At 40.3% G+C, this 25,805-nt stretch overlaps 1 protein-coding gene across 1 annotated transcript; it reads right to left on the bottom strand.

Annotated features, from left to right (window-relative positions):
• Positions 1 to 1,265: 1,265 nt before the first annotated feature.
• On the bottom strand, positions 1,266 to 18,101 carry CALB1 (calbindin 1; the record flags this gene model as incomplete). The annotated part of the gene is made up of 11 exons (XM_084260088.1): positions 1,266 to 1,379; positions 1,808 to 1,879; positions 2,013 to 2,066; positions 2,159 to 2,198; positions 2,300 to 2,355; positions 4,777 to 4,854; positions 8,044 to 8,100; positions 8,190 to 8,273; positions 12,996 to 13,070; positions 17,602 to 17,678; positions 18,020 to 18,101. 11 exons carry the CDS (start codon positions 18,099 to 18,101, stop codon positions 1,266 to 1,268), a joined length of 789 nt encoding a protein of 262 aa, XP_084116214.1.
• Between the last annotated feature and the right edge of the window lie 7,704 nt (positions 18,102 to 25,805).

Raw genomic sequence — 25,805 nt, 5'->3', positions numbered from 1 at the left:
TGTGGAATTGTCTGGCATAAAACCAGTGTAAAGTAAAAACGGAGCCAAAAAAAAAAGGAAGAAGACAGGGTTCTTTGCACATTATCATTCCCATTTAGAAAATAGCTTTCTGGCATAATAAAAGACAGAGCCCATGCTATAAACATCGTTATAAAATCTGTACTAGATCTTCTGCTTCTTTAGTGTTAAATTTTGATACTATCATTATAGATTAGTAATAAAGTGGAAGATCCAAGGAGGCACATTTTAAATAGTGTCCTTTACATGGTACAGAAAAAAAGAATCCAGAAGATAGACAAACTAGACACCAACAATCTTAGGATATTAAATTTAATTATAGATTACACAGAATATGATGTAAAAACAGCAATTTACTAGAATAATTATAACCTGCAAAATGTGAAAATAGTTTAGAAAATGGATTGTCATATTCTCTGACACAGCAATAGTCATGAAAGGTACACTTACAATATCATATGTTAATCTGTGTATTAACTATGCTACCTGCCATTTAGCCAGGATTCCAAGACAGATTAAAGGCATTTATTTCTGAAGTGCCTATGTTTAAATTCAAGCTAGATTGAAAACACTATATTTTTGTCAACTACTGCATGGAGATCTATCCCGCATAAACGCTTTGCCTACACGCTATGAGTTTGTAATGAGAAGAGTAATTGAAAAACTGCAGAGAGCACAGACCTGTAAGTGGGTGGTTTGACAACTGGAAATGTTTCTTAGTGCCGTGTTGAATTTTGGAAACCAGACGTGCCAACGTCTCTTTCCTATTTCAGACCTAGATCATATTTAATCTGAATTCATGTTTTGCATTTAACCCAACCCCCCCCCCCCATTCAGTTGTAATGGGGAAAGATACCTGTAGACCTTTTTTGTTACCTAGTTCAACAAGAAATGTTGCAAGTGTCAAAGGATATGATGACCACAGCAATGTCAGCAGGTTTAATTTTTTTCCAGCCATGTTTATGAAAGCAAGAAAAAAACCAAAAACCAAAACAAAACCAACCCCAACATATTTTAGTTTCTTTTTGAATATACAGACTGGCCCAAACATAGACATTCTCTTTATCAATCTTATTGTTACAAAAACTGTACATTACAAACAGTATAGAAACAAACTGAAAGGAATGTGCCACACATCCTGGCTAATTTTCTATATGCAGTTTAAAAATACAGCCTACTCCCTTATAGTGCACAGTTATTGTGTAGATAGAGTACATCACTAGTTAAGTGGACATGATAGAAGAGTTCTAGTTTTCCTCAGCACAGAGAATAAGAGCCAGTTCTGCTCGGTAAAGCTTTCCTCCGTCAGACAAGGCCATGATGCTTTTCTTGTATGTCGCAAGGTTGTTAATGTCTAATTCCTATTTAAAGAACAGATAATGCTTTATAATCCTGTTTAGTTACCAGCATGAACAAGTTTGCCTCCAATGGCAGAAAATGGAGGTGAGGGGGGAGGGAAGAAGGGTATTCTCAGTTTGTCCAACACTAACACATTGCAAATGTTGTTTATGTATTTATATGTTATCCATATTACAACTAACCATATGTTAGCTTGCTAATAGCTGATGTCTCAGATGCAAGCTTTTGATGGTGCTGCTATGTAATTACAACTCCCCTAGTTCAGGATTTACACTTCTGTGACTTCTGCTAAGAAGGTTTTAGTTGTACTTTGACTTCAGGAATTGTGATTTAGAAACTCTCTCTTTATCTTAATTTGGTGGATTAAAGTGTCATTAAAATCCAAATTGAATCTAATCTCTAAGGGGGGAAAAAGGCCTTCTGTGGTTACCTTTTTGTTCTTTTCACAGAGATCCTTCAGTAACGCATCAAGTTCATTTTCATCTATATAGCCATTGCCATCCTGAAAAATATCATTACAGATAGTTTTAAACATTTATTTTTTGTTTCAGAGGTTACCACTAATTTTCCACAAGTTCAGAAAATAAGTGCCATCAAACTATGCAATTAACAGAAAGGTTTTTTTGAAGACTTACTTGATCATACATCTCAAAGGCTTTATTGAATTCTTTTGCACACATTTTTACACCCTAAATACCAAAAGGAAAAAAAAATTAATCCATTAATCACACCAGATTTGTGTGATGGTAACAGGTTACCTTAAGAATGTGAATATTCATACCTGAAATTTAATAAGAAAGTTTTCCTGTACAGGGAGTAGTCTTTGGAGAGAGGAAAAAGAAAAAGGAAGGTCAAAATATGTAACTGTTTCCATAACAGTGATTGGTACGTGACATTGGTTGTGAAGAGACACAAGACATACCTGGCCAGTTCAGTAAGCTCCAGCTTTCCATCGTTGTTTGCATCAAACATCCTGAGCTGAAAGAATATGTTTTTTTATGTTACTAACCAAAATTAATCAACATAATAGAACACTTATTTGGAAAATCTAAATTCAATAAAATTTAGCCTTTATTTCATGCTGAAATAATGGTCCCAGGTTTTAATCTGTGACACTTTCTGTGTAGTACATTTATTTAAAGTACTGAAGAAGTAATTTATATTAATTAATTCTACTGCAAAAACCTGGTAAGAAACCAGATAAACAATCCTGATTAACCTACTGTAAGGCAGGTCTTAACCTGTCTACAATGATGAATGTCCCATATGAGAAACGCACCTGTAATAATGTATAAATGAGAGGAGTGTTGACAGGGTAACATTTTACTTTTGACTTCGTGTCATGATCTGATAATAGTATCATTATTCTCTAATCATAAATGTGAAACAACAGTCAGGTAAAGTTCAATAGAATCCAAGGCATTCAGTGCCTTAGACAGAAAATAATAGACATTTCATTCAATTAGCTGCTAGAGCTGTTTAAGTAAAGATCACATTCTATTTCTGTGATACATTTCAAAACAGTGAACAGATACTGTAGATTGTCACATTTTGTTGATGATACAAAAATGGGAAACTAAACATCTCCAAATAGTTACAATTAATTATAGAACCAAATACAGTAATGCAATGTGACAAAACATGTGAATACTCTAATAATTTTTAATCATCCTGTTGTATTAAGGTGTTTCCCTTTGAGCTCTTAAAAGCACGAGCTTCTGCTGCTGAGTGGCACAAACAGCTTATATTCATTATTAAAAGTACATAGAAGTATTACACCTGCGTGGGATTTCCTCTACCAGTTTTTATGTCTGTATAGTTCCATTTTGCTACCTGCAGGTATTATTTTGCCTTTGCAGTATAAAAGAGTCACAAAAGCAGCAAACTGTACAAAACATCATTAGACATTGTACTGAAAACACCACCACCCACACTCCATCCCATCACTTTCAATCACAGTAATGTTAGATGTAGTTTTTAGATAAGAGGAAAATCGTCATCCTGTTCTGAGATAAGTGTATATCCTTTTAAAGATAGAATTAATGGCGTGAAAAAAGGCCAAATTTCACTTGCTTAATACACAATAAATGGCAAAGGAGACCAGAAAAGAGACCAATTCTATAAACATTTGTTTCTCCATAACACCCTGGTTCCTTTTAACACTTGCCTTTGTTGTATAAAATCACCTGCCCCACATGCATTTCATGTGAAAGGAGATTTGCATTTGGGGGAGGTCAGCAGCAGCAGCTATGAAGTCAACATATTTTGTATTTTGCTGGTGGTCAGCGGCTGGCTGTACCTGCCCGCAGCAGCTCAGGCCCTTAGGTTTTCTATTCAGCCTCTTTTCTGGTTTCTGAGGAGATTATGAGAGAGCTGGCCAACTCTTTTTGGTTTTTAATTATTGCTGTTAATTCTTCCTCATTGCATCTCTCTGCAGAGGCCAGAACTTAAGAGCACATTTTAAGATGAAGGTCAAAAAGCTCCCTGAATGAAACAGAAGTTATCTTCACCAGTGAGTAAACAGTGACAGTTGTAGGTAAAGGGCTTACATTGGTGCAGCAACACAGAAGACTTTTCCAGGGCAAACACCAATGCTTTGATCAGCCATTCTCAGGTCAGTTTGAGGGCCAGCATGTTTGCCTCACACGTCTTTGCTAAAAATATTTCAGGATGAAACTGAGCTGCTAAACCAAAAGAGTAGTGCTATACATTTATTGGAGGCAAGAATTACGAGTCCAATTTTTTTTCTTGAAACATCCACTCATTAAGCCAATACTGGTCTTTACCATGGAGCATCATAGCAGTGGGGTGGAAGGAGTGTCCCAAGGATGGGCTGATTTAAGGCCAGGGAAATGAGAGATACGTTCTAGTGTTAATCTAAAACATCAATTTCTCCTCCTTGAAGCAGGAAAAAAGGGAAGAATGAGATGTTTGTAAGTCTTGCAAGAAGCCACCATGCAGTGATGGCTTGTAAGAAGGGACAGACATTGCAGCACTGTAAGAAGGCGAAACACAGAAAGTAACCCCAGTGAACTGTGAAGACTTCAGTTTTACGAGTAATGGCACAGGGAAGCATAGCAGGGAAAAATATTATGGTATGATCTCATATGAATACAAGGAAGATTCAAAATTCTTGAGCTAGCTATTTATTTATTATTTTTAAGCAGCACTGAAAACAGCCCATCAAAGCTTCTTTGCAGCTTCTTCTGCAGTTACTTCTGTAGCTGCAGAAGTACTTTCAGTGCTAGATGCCACAGTCATCTCACAGTTACAATGACATAGTTAGCCTGGTTAGGACCTGGTGGGGCTCCAAGTCATTTGGAGCCTTCCAGTGGCTAAAGATAAACGAGAGTTTGGATTAAATCAGTCTTGATGAAATATGCTTGTAAACATTCTTACCATTATTTCTGTGTATTCTGTTAGCTTCGAGTCTTCAATCTGCTTATTTGCTTTCTGTAATAAATCTTTCAAGAAGCTCTGTTAAAATAAATAGAAGAGTAATAGGTGAATACACCAAGTATAAAATGCTTGGAGTCGCTAACTTCAGCTTAAAGTACTGGAAAATAGTATTTTACTCCCACTTTAGTATTTACTGCTGAAGTTCCAAATAAGTGTGAAAAGAAGTAGTAATTAACAGCTAAGAATATAACAAGTTTCTTTTGATCAATTCAAGTATTCTGCACAGTTTTATTTGGAAAAAGTGACTCATAAAACTTTCTGCATTGTATGCCATTTGTTGTATTGTGAATTTGGAAGAAATAGTTCTGCTTCCCAGTACACTGCTTCCTAATCAGCTCTATCAGTAAACTAAAGTAATTAACCTTGAGTCTCCTTGAAAACTTGGATGCCTAGTCACTTCTTAAACATAGGAACAATTTTACAGAAAAGATCAATGATTAATCAAGTTTTCTCCTTGCCTATGGCAGTGCCTGATGCTAGAAGTGAATGTTAACCTATGTTGCTGTTTCCTAGAGTGTATTTTAAGTGCATGCAGCCAGTTTCATTAAAAATAAGATTGCCTCCACCCATTCAGTGGTTTAAATTTTTGTACTAGATCTGTAACATTAAACAAGAAAGATATCAATTTATTTAGCAAGGGTACTACAAGACCTGAGATGTCTGTATGCCTGTCAGTGCCCAGTGAAATACTTAATTACTGTCATCAGTTGAAGAGTCATTATCTTTTTGGAACTTTGCCTCACATTTCAAGATAGAAAGTGGGGTAGGTCATAAGAAAATCTATTTGTGCAAACATTACATTCTTGAACTTGGATACAACTGTGTCATAGAATCATTGAATCATAGAATGGGTTGGGTTGGAAGGGACCTTAGAGAGCTAGTTCCAACTCCCCTGCTATGGACAAGGACATGTCCCACTAGACCAGGCTGCCCAAAGCCCCATCCAACCTGGACTTCAATGCCTCCAGGGAGGGGGCAGCCACAGCTTCTCTGGGCAGCCTGTGCCAGGGTCTCACCACTCTCACAGTGAAAAATTGCAACTTAATCTAAATCTACCCTTGTGAATAGTCCTATGATTAATACACGATAGGTCTTCTAGTTTGGCCCTCTGGATGCTGGAAGGCTTTCCCAGTAACTTGTGTACAGAGAACAGGACAGAAATGTTCTAAACGGATGCTACAGAGGCATGTTTAACCTTGCGTGCTTTGATGGAAAATAGAACAGGAAAGGACATTAAAAGGCCATTTGGTCCATTTCCATGTCTCAATACAGGATCATCTATATCTAAACTTCCTGAGTTACTGTCTGATCTGAACTGTTGCCAAACGTTTCCTAAATACAGACAGTGATGGAGAGTCTGCCTCCCCCTTAGACAACGTATTCCACTGCTGTTACTATTGTTAGAAAGTTTTCCTAATTTCCAGCTTAAATTTCTCTTACAAAGTTGTAAGTGGGTGTACTCCTCAGATAGCAAATACTTAAAATGTTTGGGCTTGTCAAGAAATACTGATACTGGGCATTATATCTTATATTCAACATGGTGAAATGCACTGTTTCTCTCAGGTGGACAAAATCTCACAGCACAAGTGAGATGGGAACATTAGGGATACAGTTAAAATGTCTTCATTCTTCAGCTGGTCCTCAATCAGCCCTCCCTTTTTAAGTCTATTTTAAATTACAGAAGCTGGCACCAGTACTTCAGACCTCACTGAACAGCTGGAGGGTTCTCAAGTGCTTGCATGTGTGGCCTGCTCCTGATCCTGCCAACTTTAGATACACCAACATGCTGTGACAAGCCAGCAGAAGAATGGGCTTATCTGCCCAAGGGTTATCTTGAGGTAGGATTGCCATCAAACATCACATAGATACCAAACTTGAAGAGGAAGGGAAAAGGGAATAAAAGATGTGAATTGTCTCATGTCGATTCCTCTTTGGACCAGAAAAGCTGCAACTATTTCAGACAGTCTGATCTCCCTATGCTTTAGGTAATAATGCTTAGTTCTTTTTTAGAATACCAGATATGGGCAACAGAGTCCAAATTAGACATATAAGCACTGCTAGGTCTTTCTCTTGCTATGAATTGTTTGGACTCCTCTAAAGTTAAAGCTAGGGTAATGTACCCAGTGCAACTGAACTGTGGAAAATGCCACCTTTCTAATCAGAGACTGTTGTATAGGAACACCTCTCCTATGAGAAAAGGCTAAGGGAGTTGAGACTGTTCAGCCTGGAGAAGAGAAGGCTCAAGGGCATCTTGTCCATGTATAGAAATACTTGAAGGTAGCATGCAAAAAGTATGGGGCCAGGCTCATGCCCAATGACAGCAGCAGAGGCAACAGGCACAAAATGAAACACAGAGGGCTCTCTCTGAACATGAGGAAACACTTCTTCACTGTGAGGGTGATGGGCACTGACACATGTTGCCCAGGGTGGTTGTGAAGTCTCCATCCTCAGAGATTTTCCAAACCCATCTGGATGTGGTCCTGGGCAACTAGGAACTAGTAGATCACCCTCCTGGAGCAGGGGAACTGGACCAGATGACCTGTACAAGTCCCTGCCAGCCATCCTGTGATTCGTGACTCAACCATTCTGTTGTTTTTGTGACTAGGGAGGTATATCACTCTGCTTTTAATGTTTGGTAACTCTGCAAGGCCGAGTTGGCTACTGTCACAATCTCAGTTCTGCTTTTATTTGTGCATATTAAAGCTGATACCAAAATCCCACCAAGTTAACCAAGCAGAGGGAGCAGAATTCCAGTTGTGTCAGCCTGTGTATTACAGTGGAAACTGCTGTGTTACGTGGTACTTGAGGCAGCATGATCTGTCTGGCAGCATAGCTATTAATGGTAGTGATGCCCTTAGGAAAAAAACCCAACAAAACAGGCGTCCTCTTTAATGTACTGCAAAGAACAGTGCAGCTTTCAGAGGCCTACCTTCCTTTCTTAATCCTTCTTCTAAGCTAGAGCACCTTCTACCCTGAGTCACTTGAGATGTGATCTGAATTAAAACACCCTTCAAAGAACAGTGATCAGAATAGAGATTCACTTTAAATAATTTACTGGTGATAAAAACATCAGCTAATCATATTGCTTTCCAGTCATGTTTGAAATGCAAAAACATGCATGGGTGGGTATCTGAAGAAACAGATAGCAGCACAGGCTGTAATCCAATGCCTGTTTTCATGTGGTGGTACTCAGGGGTATCAGTTTACCTTGAGTTCCTCAGAATCAATGAAGCCACTGTGGTCGCTGTCATATTTTCTCCATGTCTGCAATCAGAACATGAATGCTTTAATGATGTGTTTATGGCAAACAGGTCTTGGACAGTTTTAAAAAAAGACAACTCTTCATACTGTACCTGCATGAAGTCTTCACTCGACTTCAGCTGCTGGCACCTGAAGAACAACAGGAAATTCTCTTCCGTCGGTAATATCTGAGCAAGCTGCAACAGATTTTAAGAAATATTACATTTTGATTCTTCATTAGGTCAGCTGAGTCTGTGAAAGTTTGTTTAAAAGGGTATGGAATTATTTGTGCTTGTACTGCCCCAGCCTCTGAGAGGCTTCTGGCTTGCAGCTTTGCCATGTTCATCAAGGTCAAGCAGAAGTGAGGTCTGAGAGAAGGGAGTGAGACAGCACTTTACTGAGGGGTAGCTGGAGAAAGAGGGGGAAGTGTCAGCCATGCAGAGGTAGGATAGGTGTTGAAAACCTTGGAACTGGCATGAAGGAAAACATGACTCAAGGATGTAGAGGGTAAGAGTGAAGGACCATGAACTAAGAAAGTGAGGAAAACAGACTACTCACCAATACTGAGGAAGATGAGAGAGGAATACTGACATGAAGAACACGTGTAAGGTAACCAGAAAAATATATGGAGAAGTCATGATAAAAAAAGAAAATGGGGAGGGTGAGGGGATGGCAAACAGTGATCATTGCCAGGCACAGATTTGTGTTCAAGAAGAGCTATAAATACCAGAAAGAAATCAAAAGGGCTTTTAGCCCTGCAAAATCAGGGGTCGTTCTTCCAATGCTGCTGCTCTACAAAAGGCTTTTTAAAAATCAGACATTATTGTACTGATTATTGAAAATTTTAATTTACTATAACTCAATTTTGGCATGTGACAAATGTAGAAGATGGAGAGTATGCTGTATAATTTAATGTAAAATCGTGATTTGTTTTTAACAAAAGCCCAATATGTGTTTTTTTCTGTCCTCAAAACGTATGAAATATGTTTTGATTAAAGAAAACTTTTTTACTTGAAGAATAGACCAGCTGTGCTTACTAGGAAGAGAAAACGGAGAAAGACAGATTTCTTAGCTGCATTCTTTTATGAAAAATGACATCTGCAAACTTCCTGGAGCCTCATCTTAAAATTTTGATTCAAATTTTTGTTTTCCTGCATTCATTTTACACCCTCAAATCCCTCATTCATATTTCAGTGCTATTGCCTAATTACTCGGGCTTTTTAAATGGGTTCCAGCAGCACCTTAAGTGAGTTCAGCTCTCCCTCTCAGCCTACAGGCACGACAAGGGTACGGAGACAGACCTCTTGTTTCCCTAAAATAATCTGTGTGAGAAATCAGTGACATTCTCTAAGTGTTGGTACAACTGAAAAGGCACATCAGAACACTCTCCTTACAGAAACGGAGCAGCTAATGACAGACTGTCAAGCCCATCAGAGTGCCATTTTGCTAAACAGCTGAAAGCCAAACCAAATCAACTTAAACAACCTGGTTTTGTCAGCAGCTTTCAAACCCTACTCCATTATAAATAGCTTATACATGTTTGAGCAAGTACGTGTTCATATATATGCAATAGCTAAATGGCTGTAACAGTGTTGATTTATGGAAACATTTCTGTATTTCTCGCTTTGATTTTTAGAGTAAATCAACACTTCTACTCAATAGCAAACATTGAATGGAAGAACTGATTATAATAACAAACAGAGTTTTGGGGGAAGGGACTGGTTGTGACCATGGGAAAGGGTTTAAATGTGTGGAGATTACAAATAGGATGTTGTTCTGGGGACTTTTAATGCTAGCCCTGATGAATTTTGCAAGGACGCTGTAAAATAGTACAAGGTTCAAGAGTAAATATAAAATGGTAACTTTCCAGTAACTTTACAAAGAATCATTAACATCTTACTGTTGGGGCCAAAGTGTATTTGAGGTATAGAATATATTACCCTGGAAGAAAATTACCTTATTTTAAGTTACACCTTTCACCCTTTGTAAGACTCAAGGGAAAGCACAGGCTTTCACATTATGAAGACGTAGTAGCTCAATATCCAGCACTAGCTCAGGCTTCTGCCAAAAAAAGAAGTCTTTAATCTTCATGATAGCAACAATATGGCTAAAGGGAAGTCAAGTTCTCCAAGCTCACGCATCAAATAGCATTAAGCTGCCTTTTGTGGAAAACTCTGCATTACTGAGGGATGTGTGTGGAAACTGGCTCGACTTCCCAGTCCCAGTTGCATACCACCACAGAGAGGAAACCTGGAAACCTGGTGCTGTTTCTAATGATGATTCGTTGCAAGGGTAACCATAGCAGAGAGCAACCTGAGCATGTTTGAGTAAGCATGCAGGACACGGCAAATTCCAGTATGTATGGCAGCAGCAGCAGTTTAGTGAGTATTTCTGTGAGCTCTGCTGCTTTCTGGAAGAACATTGACTATTTCTGCATTGTGAGTAATAGAGGACAACCACAAAGCCTGAGACTTGCTGGACTCCTCTCTGTTTAGCTGCAGGTTGAGGTATGTCTTTAAAGGTTACCTTGCAGAAAAAAATACTCTCAGTATTTAAACCAATATTGGAATTATTTTCTAGAAATCATTTGCTAAGTAAATTCTGCTGATATTTAATGCTATTTAAAATTCCCTTTGCCTAATACAGTGAATTTGCTTTTTAAAACCCCATAATAGAGCATGGGAATAAAAAGATTATTTTAGGCTAATAAGTAGTTATTTTTGCAGCAGCAGTAAGCTTCAAGTAATTTGAATGTGGAATTACTGCAGTCCTGAGTTTTCAAACCTTGGGTTTCATATCCACATTTTGGTGAAAGCATTGGTCTGAATGAGTACAAAAGGTGAAAGAAAGGTCCCTTGCACAATGACAAGCAAGTGGACAGGTCAGGCTCTGCATTTAGCTGGAGGGCACTGGATAAAAGCTAGTGAACTAACTGCAGTATGCTTGCAAAGAGAGAATCGACAATCTGAGGTGAAGATTCACTCCTTCCTCTGTGAAACCACCCAAGCCTCCTCTTTATCTCAGTCAACAGACCTTTTCTGAAAACCCATGATTCACTAGGACATTTCCTGTCAGATGCTGGGGGATTCGTTATGATGGTGGGGAGCCTGAATGGCTTTACATAATTTTTTGTAAACAACATCCATATACTTTTCCAGGAAAACTATTTGATGCACTTTGTAAATGGAGTGATCTGGACATTTTTATTTGTAAGGAAGGAGAACTGAGTCCAAATACCAACTTTAATATCATACTACTGTGAATGTACAACACATTTTGTCAGAGCCCCATCAGCACTTTCCAAATCAAGCTTGGTGCTGATGTAAGTGAAATAAAATACAGCTCTTGGGTTAGGAAACTGCTATATTAAGGGAGAAAGTACCTTCTGTCACCTAACTGAGTACTGTCACTATTCAATGGCTTCCGTGGATGCTGAGCATGCTTGGCCCTTCAGTGGGGGTGGTGAGCACCATACTATATCAGATTTGCTCACCTTTAGCCATTAAGTCAATAGCAGAATCAGAAACAGAATTTGAAAGCTAAAACTTTTATGGTTCTTAAGTGAAGAAACACAAGCTTTTTCAGGCACTGTCTATGTGTTCTTCTTGCATCCAATGATTGTTATCACACGTATTGGAAAATACTACATTAAAATAGGATTCCTCAGTTTCAAGTGAATAAGCATTTACTAGTCCAAAACTAAACAATTCCCTAGTTAAGATAAACAGTATTTCTTTTTAGATGCGGAACTACTTGATCAACACCAAGTATTGTCAAAAGATGCATTTTTTAAAATCAATTATAGCTGAAAGTGAAACAAACCATGCATACTAAATGATCATCTAGTCCTAATTACATACGCATTTAAACAAGTCCATGCAATTCAGACACATGACAGAGATGGAAAGATACCCTGAAAAGATCTGTTATAACAGCAGTGATACTTTCCATTGATTTTTACAGATTCTGTTCAGTCCTCTACTTTAAGACAAGCTACTGACCCGAAGTTGGTCACTAGAAATTTTGCAGACCTGGCTTGTTTCCAGCTGTTTCTTAATTAGCTCTCTAGGTCATATTCCTTATTATCAGAAAAAGAAAAGAAAAGGTATTTAATAATAAAATAGCAGCCTCTCTGCACTCAGTGACATGAAGAATTTGTAGGTTTAGGCTTGAAAAAGTGACTCCTGAAGCTGTAACCCAGTGCTTTTTTGACCTGAAGCAATGAGCAGCGAAAGCAAGAGAAAACACAGTGGTTTCCCCTTCCCGGTAAGTTGTCTAAATTATACACTTGTCAAACAGCTGTATGTGGGAAGGGGTCGGTTATCCATGCCCTCTTTAGGAAGTACAGGTAAAGGGAATTTTCTGCCTGAAGTTCTGTTAAAGGAAGGATTTCATAAGAAATCCTGATCTTTCACAAACTGGACGACAACTACTATTAAAATTGTGTTAGAACTTAACACGATTAACCTGCTCTCTTACAATATACATATTTGTAGAATAGATAGCTACAGTGATTGCCTAGTTGTGTTCACTTATGCATTATCCTCACTACAGGAGTGATGACAGAGCATAAGTTCAAAATTATACGTAAAAAAAAAAATCACATTCTACCTTTCACAAGGTACACTTCTAAACACAGAGTTTTCATCACCTTTCCAGGAAAACCAAATATAAAGCATGCAAAGTTAAATGAAGCATAGTGAACTGTCTGGAGAGGGGTAAGGAATACCTTACTTTTTCTTACTGAAAAAGTTTCATTAGTGGAAAAAATTCTAAAGATCCTAGAACAGAGGAAGAAATTTTCTGTGTAACTAAAAATCCAAACTATTTACGCACTATGCCCGTATGGTTCTGTGCTGAATGTATTTCCTACAAGTAAACAATTAAGTTTTTTGTTATAAAGTAATTGTCTTTCTTACCTCAACTATTCCTATTTTTCCATCAGTAGTCTTCCCATACTGGTCCACAAAAGCTTTCATTTCAGGTGTTAAATCCTACAAAGTTACAATGAGAGAACCATTACTTTAAGATACAGAGAAACATATGTAAACTCACTTGAATACTCTTAGTTGCCAAATAATATATATAATGTATTTAATGAAGTAGTCACACTTACTTCAGATTCCTCAAGTTTAAATAAAATTAAGTATTTTTTTTAATCACAAGTAATGCCATAAATTTTACTTCCTAAGGAATTATACTACAGTCAGTGTGAATGATTGGCATCTAAATACTTGTAACTCCTATTTTAGTTTACAAAATGAAAAAAACTATAAAGACAGATGTGTTGGAAGATGTGTATAACAGCTCCTTTGTTTAAGAGGATGACAGTGAAGTTCATAGGCAATTATTAGTCAATTTTCTCAGTTTTCATTTTTAAATGAGTAACTTGAAGGCAGTGCAAAATAAGGAACATTTCAGTATAATACATCTGAACACCAAAATAGCCTTTCCACATCTTTGAGTGGATTTTTCCTGAACAATGGATGCTATTTTAGCCCTCAGAACTCATCATGATATCATATTTTTCACTGTTTTGTATTTGGTTATCATAGAAACAGAGTCAAAGTGTCACTGCTGAAATGTAGGGAGGCAGTTTTAGGCAGGAGGTGGAGAGAAACATTTGAGCAGTACCTTAAATCCAGCATAATTGCTCTTCCTATCAATTATGGTCCCTGCTACACATCTGTTCTCTAAAGGCTATTCTCACTCTAGGCTACGGCAAAGGTGCCAGACTTGGTGGGGGGGATATCTAAATACTTGATTTCACGCTTCGACTTGCCTTGCCTTGCTGTGGTATGGACTACTGTCAACTTTTAAAACTGATTAAACATTTAACTTTCTTTGTATTTCTAAATGTGAGCTGGTAAAACCATGCAGCAAGGACCAGGGCTACAGTTATATTAAGACAATGGACAATTCTCTGGTTACAGATGAAAATACAGCCTTCTTTGGAAATGAAAGGTTCAGCTGCTATAATAGATACGACTACATAGGACCTAAGTGTTTCTCTCACAGGAGACACAGGGAATCCCAGCTGTACAAAGTCTGTTGTAGTTTGTCCCAAATTTCAACTACCAAAGCTAACTAAAATGTCACTTCCTCGTAGCTGATACAATCGTGGCCTAGTATCCTATTTCTGTCAAAGTCATCCCTGGCAGGTTAGTAATTTGCCGTGGCTTTAATTAGAGATGCGGTTATTAATACAATGCACTTCAATGTCACCTTTCATCTAATGATCCCAAAGTGGGCACAAGTTTGTTCAGCAGATGGAATGGAGAATTTAGACACCTGGATTTTAATTAGTCCTGGTTAAGTAGTTGCCAGACAGTGTCCAGCAGCTGAAGGAGGCACAGCTGATTACAGATTAAAACAAGACACTTGTACTCTTGTACATTATTCAGAAAAGGGTTTTTTTCTGGTGTTCACTTGCTCTTGAGCTGCCTGATGAGCTATGCAAGTTATGTTATTCAAATAAAAGTTATCAGTTAAAAAAAAGCCTAAATTTAACCAAGTCTAGTCCCAAGCTCGATACAGATGCAGTGCTCAATGTTTGAAATTAAGGAACTAACTCTTCACAGGTCTTCACTTTTAAAATTTAAGAGACACTTGTCCAATCAAGTGGAGCTATAGGAAAAAAAAAAGTGCCCTATTTTGATGATTAAAAAATGTAAGGATAGATGGCACTACAGAAACACATGACTCTCCATAAACATCTCTTAAATCCCGTTTCTATGGATAACTATTGTTATTGCCTGTATAAGCAGCATAAGCAGAGCAAGTGAGAGACAGATGTGGGATAGCTCAGCTGAGATCCACTTCCTGACCCTGTATCAACCTCTGTGCTAGTCACTGGTACCCCTCGCTTTCTTTTGACAATCTGCATGCCCAAATAGAGAAGGTACTGCATAAATGTGGGGCATAATAAATGGAAGCAATGCAAATAAACAGCTTTTATCTTTAAAAAAGAGGCACTTCCTCCGACATGTCTGAAAGTATGTCAGATCAATTCACTACCATAACGCACGAAGCAAAAAGACATAGTAATACAAGTGAAAAGACAAAGTATTACCAGAGAAAAGCCCAAGCCCTAAAACCTACAAGTACACAGCCACCCTTTGGGCAAGCATGAATTAGGCTGCATGCTACTGCTCCGTCTGAATAAGGCAACTGTGAAAGTGCATTCTTATTGAGGGGTTTAATAAAAGGATTAGAATTAGAACATAATTAGAACAGTTCTGTAGTTGGGAAGAATATTGGGAAATGTTAAACCATCCTGTTCAATGACAGAATCAATGCGATTCTTTGATGCAGATGGCATGACTGATGTAATATCCAGCTATGAAGACTGCATAATTGAATATTTCAAAAATAGTGAGCAGGAGAGTGACCTGAAATGCAGAAGTTAATGATGACAAAGAAGCTTTGGGGTGTTAAAAGAAGGACAGCCGAGGAAATGACATATAACCTACACTAGTTTCTCAATGTGTCCCTTCTGGCAAAAGAATAGAAATTCAAAGCTACTGAATTAGTATCCCGTGAGACAAGACATGAACTGTCGAGATGCTTGTTTGGCAAATGAGCCTTCAAATCCAAGGATCAGCTTAGATTTGAAACCTAATGTGACATATATCCATACTCCAGAAACAGAGTTTAGGAATGAAGGTAACAGCTACCAGAGGCAGAGCCAATGATCAAGTACTGAATTTTATGTTGTTGCTGTAGGTTGCTCTTTTCAGCAGAAGAAACTAAAAATAGGTTTGAATCAGAGAAAACAAAGGAAAACTTAATTAAACACCTGAGCATTTTTAAAACACAGTGTGAAATACAGGCAGAGGTAATTTAAAAAAAAACCCCACAAGAATAAATGATGGAATTTGTAGCAGATAAGAATAATCTTCCTGGGCTTTTATGTGTTACTTCAAGAAGAGATGCACACTTATTTTGAGAGAGAAAAGAATTTGATCTTGAAAAGGTAAATATTTTTTTCCTGAGCTTCTAATGAATTTTAGATTAATGAATAACATATCAGCATCTCTACTAAGAATGCCATTCATACTAAATATACACAGGCTTTCATATCTTCTTTCTAATGGACACACTTAGGTTTCATGCACTTTGATATAGAAGAGCAATTTGTTTTGTTGCAATACTTGCAATATATTGAAGTTGTGTTTAGTCTTCTCTGAGAAAAAAAGCAGACTTTTCCCCTCAAAAAAACGCACTCCTTTCCAAGTTTTCTGGGTTGAGGGTTTTGGTGGGTTTTTTGGTAGGGTTTTTTGACCTCTTGGTGGGTTTTGTTTTTCTTTTTTTTTTTCTTAATTTCAGTTAAAACTTATTTACACTCATGAAGATGAGTGCCTCCACCAATGACTGTAAGAAGAATTAACTGGTATCAAGACTGCAGTAACATTTGAGACATTGCTGGGAATAGCTTTTTTTCAGACCCAAACAATTAATAAGAAAATACAGTTTTCCATAAAATATTCTTCTTTTCTTTTGCATTTACTTTTAAAATATACATCAACTTTAAAAGCAAATTTAAATATTGTAAAGCTATTGCTCAGTTTAGAGGTATTCTTATATGAAGTGTTCATATAATTCCCCCATGCACACAAACCATTCAGTTAAATTACATTTTCTGCTACTTCAGAAGTCTTTTAGCATAGATTCATTTAATTTGAGTTATTTTGGTTATATATTGGAGTTGATGCTAAGTGGCCTGTTTTAGAAACCGATTATTTTAAAGGCAATTTATTTTTTAAAAAGGTTCACTTCTATTTTAATCCTGACTCAAATGTTTACATGGACTCTTTCATTTCTTTCTTTTTTCCTTTCTTTCTATTTCCCCACACGGGCATAGATTGGGGGAAATTAATAATTAGTACTTTAATAACTCATCCACAGAATTGTGTTGACAACATTGTCAAAAACTTCTCTGTCCCTCTGAACAGCTTAAACTGCCAGGATTTGGGATTCATACTCCCGACGTGTAACACCGGTGAAGGGCACAGAGTGGTTGGTTAGCAGTCATCTGCAGATCTGTTTACTGACCACCGAGGGGCAGAAATGCATTTCAGCCCATACTGCCCATTAGGTACATTAAAATAGAGCCCAACTAACTTGAAGCATTCTTTTCTTTCTTTCTCTCCCCCCTTTTTTTAATTTTCCTTTTTAGTTTGGGTACATATCTAGATCAGGTACAATTAATTGCAGTGGGATAAGGTCCCACCCAAAACAATGCCGATGCATTTCTTGGCTTTTCTTTTTAAGCCCTGCAAGAAGTACTGGCTCCTAGCCTGGCAGGGTGTGAGCGGGACCTTCTCTCCGGGGAGGCGGACCCCGGCCTCACCTTTCCAAAGCAGACGATTCCTAACAGTCCCGATTCCCTTTGCCCGGTGAAGCTTGTGCATGAACTGTGTGATGGCGACAGGGAACAGAAGGGACCAGGGCTCTGGAGTTTGCTCAAGAAAATACTCTTCTTCCCAGAGAAGACTGAAAAGTAGGGCTAAAACGTTAACCTACCAAGCCTGCCTTCTTCCGAGCCTGCTGCAGCTCCTGGATGAAGTTTTGTAGCTCCTTCCCATCCATGTACCCATTGCCTACAACAGAAAGAGTTACAGTTGCCGTCACCGCTCCCTCCAAACCCTCTCAGCTCCTCAGCGCTGCCAGGGACGCCTCCGACCCCCGGGCTCCCTCCCGGCGGAGTGGGTCCCCGCGCGGCTCCCCACACGCCTCCCCCGGACCGACCCCAATCCCTGAGGGCTCCGGGGCTGCGCCCCGAGGCTGCGGGGCGGCGGGCGCGGAGCGGGTCGGGGCCAGGGCTGCTTTCGCTAGGGGGGCGGTGGGGTTCCCCCCAAGCATCCCCCGAGCCTACACCTCCCTCTCTCCCACTTCCCCCTCTGCCCCCCGCGCCTCCGCCGCCCCGGGGAAAAGGAGTCACCGTCGGAGTCGTAGTGGTGCCAGATCTCGAAGAACTGGGCGGCCGAGATCTCCACGCCCTGCAGGTGGGTCTCCGCCGTCATGGTGCGGGCGCGGGGGGCGCGGGGGGAAGCGGTGGGGCGCTGTCCGAGGTGCTGACTATGTCCGCGGCCGGCGCGGCGGCGACGACTGCGGCGAAGGCTCCGACGGCTCCTCCCGCCGCCGCCCCGCCGAGGGCTATTTATGGGGCCGTCCCGGCCGGGCCACTCCCCCCGGCGCTGCCCTCCCTTCTCCGCGGGGCCCGGCGTGGCCTCCCCGCCCTGCGCGGGGGGGGTCGGGGTGTCCCGCCGGCGGCTCCAAGGCCGGGGGCTGGCCCGGCGGCTCCCGCGGCTAAGCACTCCGGGGACAGTCACCCCTAAGCTTGGGCCGGAGTGAGGGTGTGCTGGTGCCGGGTGGAGGCCCTGAGCAGAGAGAGCAGCGCTGTGGGACCCAGAGGCTATTAAGGGTCCCTCGCCAAGGAAGAGTGTGCCCGTGAGACGTGGAGGACAGAGGGCACGCTGTCTCCCAGTTTAGCCATTGGCCTTCTTACCTGGGAAAGGGTCCTGGATGTCAGAGCATGGCTAGTAGCACTGCAGGATGCCCCAGTTCAAAAAATCCATATGGGACACCATGTAGGGTACAAGCAATCCATTTTTCATTGCTCTCTCCCCAAACCAGACCTGCCTACAGCTCCACACAGACTCAGTTTTCGAGGTATTGCAACCTTTTAAACTGGTATTCCCACTAAGATTCCATGGGATATTGTGATTGCCATATTGTGTTATCATGGGAACAGGGCTGGCAAGTTTAAATACACTGCTCTAGCGAGTAATTTCATCCCAACAGGCAACTATGGAAGACTTCATTAGTAAGGTCTTTCTTTCCCAGTGTGGAGGTGCGAGGGATACTACCATAGTCACTTCTGATTGGGCAAGAATGTTGTTTTGGTAGACCAGTTTTAGAGACTTGTCCTCCTATAGCAGCGGGGTGGTGGGAGGGGACAGCGCAGCTTACCAAAGATCTTCCGTTTGTCACAGGGTAACATGGCATTGCACTAGTGATGATGACTTATTTTAGTCATCAGGGTTTCCTGAAGCACCAAAACTGCCTGCCTCCTTCCAGCAATACCCCTCAGATGCTACACTGAATTAGGGTGGTTTGATGGCCACGGTGATTTGCTGGCAGGATTTGCTGGCAAATACAGTAGGTAGTATAGTAAGGATAGTGGATGAGAACAGCTGGGAAACCTGGGAATCTCTGTCTGAAGTGACTGACATGAGCAACAGTAAGACATTATTGTATTAAGACTCCCATATAGTGCAAGGATTTAAGAAAGATGGAATAATGCAGAAGACAGTAAAACACCAAGGGGGATGCATAACCCAGCAGGATGAGAGGTGGATAAAGGCTGACATGTCCTGAGAAGGATTTCAGTAGATAGGGTGGCTGAAATCTTGTATGCATTATGGAACAAGATGTGGGCATAGCGATTAAGTAATCATGAGACCTTATACTTGATTCCCTCCATCTTTCCATTCTCCTGTTTCTCCACCTGTTATGTGCAGCTTTCTCTCATTCTGTTGCTGCAGCTTGGCTGTGAGTTCTTCAAAAGATACATCGTGTTGCGCTCTGGTTTGTGATCTGCTGAATAAAGCAGGTAAGATGAAAGACAGAAGAATCAGATTATTAATACCTTCAATTCAAAATACATGTATGAGTGAAAAATGTTCAGGATAGTTTTACAGCCACAAATACCATTATACACTTGAAATAGAACTGAAGAAACCTTAAATATTCGGTTACAATCAGGCTTTGTGTTTCTCCATGTGAAAAAGAAATAAAATTCATGGCTGGGTTGATTTCCCATCTAGGAACATTCTTCAGGCACGGCTTTCTCAGCATACTAGATTTCAGTGGCAGCCAGAACTTCTGCAGTCTGCCTACATCTTGTCTTGAAAATAAAAATTTGAAACTAGTGCATTTCCATAAAGAGGCATCGACGATAAAGAAAGGAGAGGATTCATGAGGATGGGGTTTTTTTACCAGGACAAAGTACATGGCAGGGCCTGGCCCTTGGCGGGCGGAAGCACAGTGACTGGAACCTGGGATTATCCTTTGTATTTGGAAAAGACAACGGGGTGCCAGTGACGCAAGGGCACTGGAAGGAGACAAAGGTGGAACTGGCATTTCCATCATTTTGAGATAGAAGAGATCTGTGCCAGTGAGGCAACTTCTTACATCTGCCAAGTGTATTGAATTACTCCATTCAGTGCAGAATTTCAGCTTCCAGCAGCACGCACAAATGGAAATTGAGCACTAAACCTGTTTCAACAGTCCTCTGACTTGCATCTTATGGTGCTTTGTACCTTGCTGTGTACAGTTTTGCAATGGCACATTAAATCTTGTGCTTTTTACTTTTCCTTGTCCCAGAAGGCAGTAGACAAAAGGGAGAGAATTTAGCACTGCTTGAGGCCACCCCAATCTTGTTCACCTGACTGCTCAGGCTTTTAAATGAACAGAAGCTGTAACGTTCACATTTTCAGAACTTCTCAGAATAAAATATTTTACATAGATCATGTGTGTCCCAGAGGATTTGAAAAAAAAAAAAGAATAAATCTCACAGCAACTTTCAAGTTATGCTGCTTCTCCCCAACAGGCACACGTGTGATTGCGTACAGGTAGGATACTTGGGCATGCTGTCCTCTCAGTATGCTGACATCTACAAAATCAGTATTGTCTATAGAGCACCTGTGCATCTTTGTGCACTCGAGGTGAATGGGTTTGTATGTGCTCACTCCTGCACAGGCATAAAAGTGGCAGTTATTTCCATGTGAAAATAACCACTTATCTAACCGCACACCGTATTTTCACGATTAATGAATTACCAAGCCACCATTCACATTCAATCCCATCGGACTCTGCTTCTTATGCAAATCTAAATTGAAAACTGGTCATTTCAATTCCACAAAGCTATTAATTTCCATTGAAAGATGAAGCACTGGAAAAGATTTACAAATGCAGATATATTCAAGATGTGATCCATAACCCAATGAAGGCCATACAGATTTTCCCAGTGACTCTAGAGGGCTTTATACAGGATAAAGCTCTTCATGTTTTCACAAATTATATGTATGGTGGTACACATATATACACACTGATTAATGAATTGCTTCACTGAGAAGCTGAAGCCCTGTCATTCACTTTAGCTAGAGCTCCTTGAAGTTCTCCCTACAAAAAAAAAAAAAAAAAAAGAGCCAGATCCATATGTGACAGAAGTCAGAAATGCTACACTGAAGCCAGCTGGGAACTTGACCCAGAGTCTGAGTGATTATGATATTCTCTGAAAACATTTGTTGTTCATAGCTGTTCTTCAAATGCTTTTCATTAATACTTTTTTATGTAGGGGGGTTTCTGAGACTTCCTGGATCTGACTACCAGACTTCTGTCTTCACTCTCTAAAGAGTACCTAGCTGTAATATCCCAAGGGATTCTCAAGTTGTGTGAAAATCAAATACACCAGTAAAATAGCAATACAACCTAAAACAAAAGCAAGAAATAACAGGGTAAGTAATTCTCAGTCAGAGAGCACCAATGTTTCAGCAACATGTGAAGCTGAAGCTTGATTTTGATGAGCAGAGACCAAAAGAGACACAAGCACAAGAACTTTCAAATGAGAGTGTCCTATATAAACAACACAGCTGCTCCATGGGGACAACAGAAGTTATTTACTCATTTTTCCTCAGTCTACCACCAGAAGAGACATTGAAGGCAGGAACTGTTGTGTCACTTCTCCTCTGAGATACTGTATTCATGTGTGATCCTGAGGTGTGGCTGAGTTTCTCTTATTAACATTGTCTTTCCCATTTGACACCCAGTGACAATTAACAGCACAGCCATTCTCGAAAGATGTAGAAAGAAATTATGATCCTTGCTCCCTACAGTCCTGCCTTCCTGTAGTGAGCCATCACAGTAAGAAGTGTTTGGAAACAAGTGTTTCCCTAGATTTTAATTATACCCTTGTCATGATTGTGAAATACGGACAAGGTCTCTTACACTCTGGTTGGACTCGATGATCTCTTGAGGTTCCTTCCAACCCCTGTGCTTCTGTGATTCTGTGATTCTGCACTCCTACATTAAAACACATATCTAAAAAAGCATTGTAACTGAAAGGTTAAGGTTTTAACCAAATTTTTAGACTTCAGTGGCTCTTAAGCAAATGCAAAAAGCAGGCTTGGCCTTCACCTTGAGCCCAGACACTTATTAAATATTTTAAAAACAATAGATACAGCCTTTCATAAGAGGAAAAGGATGTAGATGATGTTAATTCTTAATGAGGGAAAACATCTGTATCTGTACAGATTCCTGCTAGTGTTAGTCTTAACAGCAGCAGATGTACAAGTAGGGGCTGGTGCTTTATAGAGTGATCCTAGGAACCCAAAATGTTGGGAAGACCTCTTTTTCAGTTAAATCTTTGACCCAGGTACTTAAATGAGATCCCCAAGCCTAGTCAAGACACATAAACCAGACTGAACTGACTGGAACAGCGTTGGCACTGGATTTAGACTGTGGTGGAATTTACACTGGGCTCTAGAAGGCAGCTTCAACTTGTGTGCAACTGCAAGCAAACATGGCTGGCCATGGGTGGAAGAATGGGTCTTTTCAAAATATTTGGGTAATACTATGGAATAATTTATTGCTTACTTTTTCTTTATCTGTATTTGTATTCTTTAAACATGAAAAAAGAAAATGCATCACTGAAGTACACATTTTATCTTAAGCTAGCCTTGGCTTGTATAGTCATTATAGTAAGCCACTATTTGCACAGGAAATGTATTATAGTTATTTGCATGAGCCTTCACTGTTTTTTAAAGACAGAATTATATAGAAACATATTTCTCATGCACCAGACAGAACTGTCTGAAATAATTTTAGGGTCATTAAATGTATTTTAACCTAAACTGCAGGTTGGTGAGACACTTTTAAATACAAATTGCAGCATATCCTAAGACCCGACCTTAGCCAGGACCTAATTCATCCCTCTTTTACCTGCTTTATACCCTTACAGTCTCATCTGTAGCTGTCCAAGGAACAACATACTTGATGACAAGTCAATGCTCAACAACAGGTTCCTTGGTATTAGAAGACCTGAAGTCCATGCAGCCATCCTTTGCCATGTCTTTCCACCCTGTAAGGTCCTTGGAGCCACCAGAACATTTAATTCATCACATCACAGCTCCCTTCCTTCAAGGACAATGCCCAACACAGACCTCATGAGTGGTGCTGGCCTGGAACCTCCCTCCAGCCCAGCAAATCCCAAGGGCAGGGAGCATAACAGGCTGTGGCTCCCAGCATGAGGACCAGCTTTTTTGTTTAAAAGAATCCAGTAACATGTTAGTACTATCGATGCATGGAAGGCTGTACTGGGGTGCCGATGCATCAGTGCCACCAGGAAAAGCACCTGAAGTGTGTAGGATCGTATTGATATTCTATAATACTACAGACCAACTAGGAAACCAAGATAAAGTGAAACTATGCAGCATTGTGTTTAGCTCCATCTTTTCTATTGTTTTTGTTTTCTTTTACATTGTAGCAAATACCTGCCTACCTGTAAGATTTAGAAGGGACTCAGAGATGACCTAACTCATAGCAGAGAAAGCAGGTTGGGGATGACCTAACCCATGTGAGGAAAAGCATCTCCTCTCTCCCACCTGCCACCATCCCATAATACCTTCACATTGGTGGGGTGTGAGGTGCTGTGAAGTTATCGACAGTGCCAAAGCTACCCCTGGCATGAGGAAATCTTCAGCTGTTGCCTTGAGCTCTGTGCATGGCACAGGCTGAACGGGCATAGGCTGCAGCTGGTGGGACTGAGTGCTTTCTTGGAGCGCCTCATCCAGCGTTTATTATGTTTTTCAATTTCAGTGGGATTTTTAGTGGCTTATGTTGCTATAGACAAGGCCAGGTTTTTATTATTGGCAGGTTCAGATCAGATGTTAGGGAAAAAATTTTCACTGATAGAGTTGTCAGGGCCTGGAACAGGCTGCCCAGGGAGGTGGTTGAGTCATCTTCCCTGGATGTGTTTAAAAGAGGGGTGGATGAGGCACTTAGGGATATGGTTTAACATAGGATGGACTTGATGATCTTAAAGGTCTTTTCCAACCTTGTAATTCTGTGATTCTGTGATTAACTTCCTACAGATCGGGTAATGTGCATTTGCATGCAATTCCAAGCAAATTCAGCCCAACTTAGTCGTCTAGCACGTAGTTAATTGCAATGTTAGTGCTGCTTGTGGTGGTTGATTACCAAAGCTTTCAGAGGCCCATCATGGGAGACATCTTACTGTGAGACTGCTGGAAATTAAGGATCCTGGCTTAGGAGGTTTGCCTGTCTCCTTGGAGGAGTTCCTCTTGAATATTTAGGACATTTTCACTTCACCCTGCCCTCTCAGTGTCTCGCTTGCAGAGCAGCATGCGCGTTTTGGCTGAGCATTAGCTCCACAACAGGAGGAGGTCTGGGTGTGTGTCAGTGGTCCCTGTTCCCATAGTCCTCACTTCCTGAGCACTGACTTTTTTTTTTTTTTTGAAAGAAACTTGAGCTGACAGCTGAGAGGAAACTCCAAAATACGCCCACAGGTACTGCAGCCTGGGTGAGAGGGGGACCAGGGCTGCAGTGCGCACCCTGGGGCATGCCTGCTCCGCAGCCCAGGAACATTCATGGGGCATTACTCTGCTTGGAGAAAAACCTGGTTGTGTGGCCAAAAAACTGGGGGTGCAATTTCAGGAGTGTTTTTTTTAGAAGTGTTTAGGTGGGTTCCAAGTGAAATGGTGTTGTGGGTCAGTCCTCTGTGGACAGAACGGGAGCCAAATGCTCACCTCTCATTTCCTTATGTCCTCTTAACTGAACTTAATGCTCCTTTGGAATAGCGTGAAGCACGAGAAACGCAACCTGTGTCCCAGAGTAGTTATGCAGGATGAAAACATACTGTTAATTTGTAACTAGGAAATGCAGTGTTCTTCAGAAAGGTTGAAATAAAAATTTAAACTGAAGGTTTTTCTTGTTCAGTCTCACAGCGCAGTCCTGTCCCGTCCAATCTGTGTGCTGCAAGGGTCTACCAAAACATAACAGTTGCTTAAAAAAACATTCATTCTAGTAAAGTTACGGAATATGAAGGTCTTGAATAAGTAGCCTCAGCCTTTTGTAAATAATGGAAAAACTTGTGTTATCTCGTTCTAAATTCTTTTATTACAGTTACAGGTCAACCCACACAACTTCAAAGCTGTAAAAGTACATGGTGAGACTCTCAAAGTGTAATATGGAAAAAACAATAAATAAAGCAAACAATATTCTAAGGTGAACAGGTTCATCTTTCAACTCTGCTGAGCTCCAAACTAGCTCAGCAAAAATGACGTAAGTGCCGTTGTAATAAAGATCTCAGTCACTGCATGCTGCTGCACAGCAATGTGAGTTCTTGGTCTGGGCAGGAATCTGCGTGATCAATGATCGCTGCGACTGAGAGTCTACAGAAGCAGGCGTGTAACCCTGTTTGCTTTTTCCTGTGCAAAATACCACCCACTGTAGTTTGTCTGTATGGTCCATTCTTGTACATGGCTCTCACTGAAGATCAATGCTGGTAATCTTGCAGGTCAAGAGAAGAATAACTCTTCCATATGCTATTTATCTCCCAAATTATATGAGCTCTTTTTACATAGGTTGCTGCATTCTGCTTTTTGGGGTTTTTGTTTGTTTGTTTGCTTTTCATGTTTTCACCA

Source organism: Gallinula chloropus (assembly GCF_964237585.1).
Source record: "Gallinula chloropus genome assembly, chromosome: 2".
NCBI lineage: Eukaryota > Metazoa > Chordata > Aves > Gruiformes > Rallidae > Gallinula > Gallinula chloropus.
The sequence above is the reverse complement of the archived record's forward strand: the minus strand, read 5'-3'. Positions and strand labels throughout refer to the sequence as shown.